The following is a 7,500-nucleotide window of genomic DNA, read 5'->3' on the forward strand; positions in this document are numbered from 1 at the left end:
AGGTATTAACTCACCCCCCTACCCCCTTCTTTTCCTTGCACACACACACACACACACACACACACACACACACACACACACACACACACACACACGTGTTTTATTTTGCGCCTTCTTTTTGGAGCTCAGTCTACATAATGATTATGTTATCTTGCAGAAGGAGCTGCATCATGATACGAACGTCAAATACACATCAAGCAAATAATGATGATGATAATGATGATAATAATGATGATGATGGTGATGATAATAACGATGATGATGATAAAAATAACAATGAAGATAATGATAAAAAAAATTTACAACAACAACAACAACAATAATAATAATAACAACAATAATAATAATGATGATAATAATAACAACAATAACAACAACAACAACAATAATAGTAATAATAATATAACAACAACAATAGAAGAAGAAGAAGAAGAACAACAACAACAACAACAACAAAAAGAAGATAATAACAAAATAATGTTGATGACATCTTTAAAAAATCATCACTTTCTTACTTACGTACTACTTAACTTGATTTGACGTTTCATTATATAAAGTTAGTATATAATTAAACCAAAACATTTCGGAATTCATTTACGAAACATTCGTTTATTGATTTATTCATTTCTTTTTCTTGACTACTTACCAATACATTTAATATTTGGTTGTTATTTTATAGGGCTTACATATAGGGGCCTGTATCACGACAACTGCTCATTTGTTTATATAATTATTCATTATTTATTCATTTGTCCGTTTGCTTATTCATTTATTTATTCATTCGTTTGTTTATTTATTTACCTGTTTATATATATATATATATATATATATATATATATATTCATCATTTCGTTGAATGCCAAATATTTATTTATTTTATTTATTTATTTATTTTTGTCTTACACGAAACAAAAATGAAACACCGTTATTGCTTGTGAGAGAAACTCAAAACTTTGTCACTTCAAATATAATCTAGGAAGAAAATTCTTCGCGGTCTGCCTTTTCTTTCCCTTGGACGTCCGTTGAACCTGCAACACACACACACACACACACACACACACACACACACACACCAGGAACCGTCACCCAACAACCCACCACAGAACAGAAAAAAACCAACACATCAAGAGTGACTCACCTTAGAAGAGAACTCGAAATTGATGACGTGGATGAGTTCTTTCACCTTGAACATGGCGGCAGTCATGTGGACAGCCTGTCACTGGAGCTGCTTACTGTCAGCGAACTACGAGCATTTAACAACCAGTCAGCCTCTCAACACAGGTGTTCCTGTCATTTTCTGACCAGTCCTTGGAGGTTTCGAAGAACAGAAACAGCCAGTACAACACCGGAGAAGCCTAAGCTTTAGTTGTTGTTGTTTTTTTCTTTGGTTTTAACTCTCTCCATACGAACGGCGAAAGAGACGACGTTAACAGCGTTTCACCCCAATTACAATCATCAAAATATTGCAAGCAGAAGGCTCTTATACTGAAGAGGTGAATGTTGACAAAGAATACCACAATTCTGACGACGGAAGCTAAATGTTGGGTCATTCAGACACACACTGGACATCCGAGGGGTCTGTGTAGAGGAGAAGAGAGGACTGGCCGTACTGAGTGAGTTAAAGTCCTGTTTTTCTCCCAAGATTTTTTTTTTTTCTTCAGTGTGATTTCTCAGAGTGTAGGTTGGGTTTCTGACTTTCGGCTATACGGTGAAAGGTTGATGAAGCAGTTCACGTGCTGAGCAGAACAAGAAGTTGGAATGTGTGCTGACCGACAGAATCGATGTTTCAAAGGCCCGGGGCTGATCGTTCCCTGAAGGTTGGCTGTTGTTGTCAAACTGACACCCTCCCCTCCGCCGTCAGCGTTCCTTTCGTTCCTTCATTTCTGTTTTCCCTTTTTCCCTTTTCACCCAGCTGGTCCCTCGTTGCACCCTGGTAGTTCTTTTTTATGTATTTATTTATTTATTTATATGATAGTCGTGTCCGACTATGACCATCAGAACAGCAGAGGAGGCAACTGCTGTTCCGACTATTTGGGTTAGAATTTGATTATAGTGGAGAGTGTCTTGCCCAAGTTACATCCCCACTCTCTCGGCCAAGAGGGTTTTAGGACAGTCGGCGTTGGGATGGTTTCCAAAGGCCAACTAGCCCACAAGGCTGCAGCACTAAGAGCCAGTGCAATTTTGCCTCCTAGTTTGAGAGTCATAGTCCTTCACAAACGACTAAGCTGTAAATGGTTTCCCATTGACTGGAAAAACCATTGATAATACAGTTCTCACTTTGCTGTTGGCCCAAATGTAAACTTATGTCAATCTGTGATATAAGCTGAGTGTATTTATTTTCTCAAGGTCTGTCTAAGCGCGTTGGGTTACGCTGCTGGTCAGTCATCTGCTTGGCAGATGTGGTGTAGCGTATATGGATTTGTCCGAACGCAGTGACGCCTCCTTGAGCTACTGAAACTGAAACTGAAACTGCAGCCTGGTAGTTTCTGTAATAATCCGGCATCCAAAGACACAAGGATGAAGGTAATTTCTTGGGCTGAGTGTCGGTTTTTTTTGTTTTTTTTTGTAATCTCTTTTCTTCCTCTCACCGTGACAGAAACGTGGGCAGGGCTCTAGTGTTTCGGACGTGACAAAGAAAACCGATGTCCCTGTTACTCATTCGGGGAGCGATGTTTCGGACAACATTTTGACATCGCTATATATGTCTTTATTTCCTTTATTTTTTGTTTATTCAGTTGTTCCGTTATATTCATTTACGATCATCAGTCATCTGAACACAGACATCCTGTATCAGCTAATGCGTGGCTTTGATGCTGGAGGCCAACGTATTTAATACGTCAAAAAGGGGAGAGGGAAGAAGAAGAAGAAGATTAAGAGGGAGGAGGAGGAGGAGAAGGAGAAGCAGAGGAAGAAGAAGAAGAAGAAGAAGAAGAAGAAGAAGAAGGAGGAGGAGGAGGAGAAGAAGAAGAAGAAGAAGAAGAAGAAGAAGAAGAAGAAGAAGAAGAAGAAGAAGGAGGAGGAGGAGGAGGAGGAGGAGGAGAAGAAGAAGAAGAAGAAGAAGGAGGAGGAGGAGGAGGAGGAGAAGAAGAAGAAGAAGAAGAAGAAGAAGAAGAAGAAGAAGAAGGACGACAACAACAGGAAGAAAGAGGAAGAGCAGAGAGGAGTGTGTGATAACAACGAAAGGAAGAACAACATACAAGAGAGAGAGAGAGAGGGGGGGGGGGGGGGAGGGCAGGGGGAGACAGACAGACAGAGAGAGAGAGAGGGAGGGAGGGGGGACAGATAGAGAGAGAGAGAAAGAGGGGAGGGGGACAGATAGAGAGGAGGGGTAGGCAGATAGAGATAGATAGATAGATAGAAAGATAGGAGCGGGAGACGAGAGAGAGAGAGAGAGAGAGAGAGAGAGAGAGAGAGAGAGAGACAGACAGACAGACAGACAGACAGACAGACAGACAGACAGACATTTAGATAGATATATAGATAGAGAGCGAGAGAGAGAGAAGGGCGGGATCACAAAGTGCGTCCAAAGAGACTGCTGGTTTCTGACAAGTTCCCTGGTACCTTTGTTCTCAATACCAAGTACATAGATGGACATAGACATACACTCTGTTGCTGTTGGAGTTTTCTCCTAATATCTATCTTTTTTTCGTTTTCTCTTATTTGCTTGTTTATTCATTGATTTCTTCATTCATTTATTTATCGATTTATTTGTGTATTTGCTTGTTTCTTTCTTTCTTTCTTTATTTTCTTTTTATTACTCACCCTCGTTAAATAAAAAGAAAAAAGAAATCGATAAAATCGTTATCCGTGACTTTGAGACAAGTCCAGTATCAAGATTAATGCTCATGTATGCTTAAGACATTGTATACAAAAACAACAACAACAACAAAAAACAAAACAAAAAAACAACAACAGTGATTAACTCTCTCCATACGAACGGCGAAAGAGACGACGTTAACAGCGTTTCACCCCAATTACCATCATCAAAATATTGCAAGCGGAAGGCTATTATACTGAAGAGGTGAATGTTGACAAAGAATACCACAATTCTGACGACGGATGCTAAAGGTTGGGTCATTCAGACACCCACTGGACATCCGAGGGGTCTGTGTAGAGGAGAAGAGAGGACTGGCCGTACTGAGTGAGTTAACAGTCAGGAAACAGTAGTTTAAGCTTTTTGTTTGTCAAAAACACACACAACGGACACAGCTTTAAACTGGACGGACCGACGACCAGGCCTCAACCTCTCCAACCACACAACCTTCACCTTCCCCGAACCAACGACTCAACCTCATGAACACCTTGACCCTAAGGTGGTGCTTTGCCAATACGTCTGACGGTCGTTCGACTCAACTCATCAGCTCCAGGCTGCTCAATGCTTCCTGTCAGCTGGGATACAGGTGACTCAGTTACAGATTCGAAGAAACAAACCAACACCTTTTCTCGGTGTCCAGACTTGTCAGCTCCAGACTTCAGGCACACAACATGTCAGTGTGAACACCTTTTATTCACCCAGAGTACATGCCTCGGAAACAACACCACAAAGAGTTATACCTGTTTCTCATACACCGAGGCAGGCAAGTGAAGAGTTCTAAATATTTACGCCACTCCACTTCGGATTAACTCTCTCCATACGAACGGCGAAAGAGGCGACGTTAACAGCGTTTCACCCCAATTACCACCATCAAAATATTACAAGCGGAAGGCTATTATACTGAAGACGTGAATGTTGACAAAGAATACCACAATTCTAAAGACGGAAGCTAAAGGTTGGGTCATTCAGACACCCACTGGACATCCGAGGGGTCTGTGAAGAGGAGAAGAGAGGACTGGCCGTACTGAGTGAGTTAAAACGCACACAGTACACAACAGTTTGAACTTTGTCGTCACTGTGTTGTCGTCAGTTAGAGGTACTGAATTCAAGAGCTGGTTTTGTATATAAAGTGGAGTTTAGTTTGATTAAACTCGTCCAGCGAAAGGGACGTCATGATTCTGCGGTCCTTTTTAGCACGATTTACATCTCTACACAATGTCGGCGTTTGACCTGTCTCTCTCAGCATTAGTTCCACACACACACACACACACACACACACACACACACACACACCACACACACACACACACACCACACGCACACACACACACACACACACCAAAGATGAAGCAACAAACATGAGAACAACGCCTAAAGAAGTTCTCCATAAAAAAAACCAACAACCACGTTTAGAAATTCAAACCCCCCCATTCCTTCCAATTATACATTTTTTCACCCCGTCATAACTTCACTCAGTTTGTTTTCAGATTGTCCAATTCGCAAAACACGCACAAAGAAACAAAGAGCTAAAAGAACACAGCACCACTGCAAGCAAGCCTTCAGCCACAGTGTGATTCCCACCCACACGACATGAGAGGCTGTAAAACAGCAGCACTCAAGACACTCCAAGACCCCTGAGGGTTTATCGCTCACAGCTCTGGACTTTTTGACTCCACGACACTCAATGCCTGACTGATGGTACGTCAGGGAGCAGCTGAAGACCCCCCCCCCTCCACCCGGCCCCCAAGCCAACCCCAGGCCCCCCACTGTGTGGGGGCGGGGGGTAAGGGCACACGGCGGAACGGCTGTACGGTCATGAAGACAATTGGAGGAGCATTTCCGAATGCTCCCTGACTTACAGCGGGTTGAGTTTTGTGTCGTTTTGTTGGCTACAGGGGGTACAGCACTGTACTGACTACAGGGGGTATAGCACTGTACTGACTACAGGGGGTATAGCACTGTGCTGACTACAGGGGGTATAGCACTGTACTGACTACAGGGAGTATAGCACTGTACTGACTACAGGGGGTATAGCACTGTGCTGACTACAGGGAGTATAGCACTGTACTGACTACAGGGAGTATAGCACTGTACTGACTACAGGGGGTATAGCACTATGCTGACTACAGGGGGTATAGCACTGTGCTGACTACAGGGGGTATAGCACTGTGCTGACTACAGGGGGTATAGCACTGTGCTGACTACAGGGAGTATAGCACTGTACTGACTACAGGGGGTATAGCACTGTGCTGACTACAGGGGGTATAGCACTGTGCTGACTACAGGGGGTATAGCACTGTGCTGACTACAGGGGGTATAGCACTGTGCTGACTACAGGGGGTATAGCACTGTGCTGACTACAGGGGGTATAGCACTGTACTGACTACAGGGGGTATAGCACTGTACTGACTACAGGGAGTATAGCACTGTACTCACTACAGGGGGTATAGCACTGTACTGACTACAGGGGGTATAGCACTGTGCTGACTACAGGGGGTATAGCACTGTACTGACTACAGGGGGTATAGCACTGTGGGGTATAGCACTGTGCTGACTACAGGGGGTATAGCACTGTGCTGACTACAGGGGGTATAGCACTGTGCTGACTACAGGGGGTATAGCACTGTGCTGACTACAGGGGGTATAGCACTGTGCTGACTACAGGGGGTATAGCACTGTACTGACTACAGGGGGTATAGCACTGTGCTGACTACAGGGGGTATAGCACTGTACTGACTACAGGGGGTATAGCACTGTGCTGACTACAGGGGATATAGCAATGTGCTGACTACAGGGGGGTATAGCACTGTGCTGACTACAGGGGGTATAGCACTGTGCTGACTGCAGGGGATATAGCAATGTGCTGACTACAGGGGGGTATAGCACTGTGCTGACTACAGGGGGTATAGCACTGTACTGACTACAGGGAGTATAGCACTGTACTCACTACAGGGAGTATAGCAATGTGCTGACTACAGGGAGTATAGCACTGTGGGGTATAGCACTGTGCTGACTACAGGGGGTATAGCACTGTGGGGTATAGCACTGTACTGACTACAGGGGGTATAGCACTGTGCTGACTACAGCGGGTATAGCACTGTGCTGACTACAGGGGGTATAGCACTGTGCTGACTACAGGGGGTATAGCACTGTGCTGACTACAGGGGGGTATAGCACTGTGCTGACTACAGGGGGTATAGCACTGTGCTGACTACAGGGGGTATAGCACTGTGCTGACTACAGGGGGTATAGCACTGTGCTGACTACAGGGGGTATATCACTATGCTGACTACACGGGGTATAGCACTGTGGGATATAGCACTGTGCTGACTACAGGGGGTATAGCACTGTACTGACTACAGCGGGTATAGCACTGTACTCACTACAGGGGGTATAGCACTGTGCTGACTACAGCGGGTATAGCACTGTGCTGACTACAGGGGGTATAGCACTGTGCTGACTACAGGGGGTATAGCACTGTACTGACTACAGGGGGTATAGCACTGTACTGACTGCAGGGGATATAGCAATGTGCTGACTACAGGGGGGTATAGCACTGTGGGGTATAGCACTGTACTGACTACAGGGGGTATAGCACTGTGCTGACTACAGGGGGTATAGCAATGTGCTGACTACAGGGGGGTATAGCACTGTGGGGTATAGCACTGTACTGACTACAGGGGGTA

The 7,500-nt window shown here is 44.4% G+C and overlaps 1 protein-coding gene across 1 annotated transcript in view; it reads right to left on the reverse strand.

The window, feature by feature from the left end:
• The window catches only part of LOC143291068 (uncharacterized), a 20,688-nt gene extending 18,764 nt beyond the window's left edge, over positions 1–1,924 (reverse strand). The window contains exon 1 of the mRNA XM_076600661.1: positions 1,139–1,924. Within this exon, the coding sequence (XP_076456776.1) occupies positions 1,139–1,204 (66 nt within the window). The 5' untranslated portion in view covers positions 1,205–1,924. The remainder of the gene's footprint in view (positions 1–1,138) is intronic.
• Between the last annotated feature and the right edge of the window lie 5,576 nt (positions 1,925–7,500).

The sequence above is a fragment of the Babylonia areolata genome, chromosome 16, assembly GCF_041734735.1.
Source record: "Babylonia areolata isolate BAREFJ2019XMU chromosome 16, ASM4173473v1, whole genome shotgun sequence".
Taxonomy (NCBI): domain Eukaryota; kingdom Metazoa; phylum Mollusca; class Gastropoda; order Neogastropoda; family Buccinidae; genus Babylonia; species Babylonia areolata.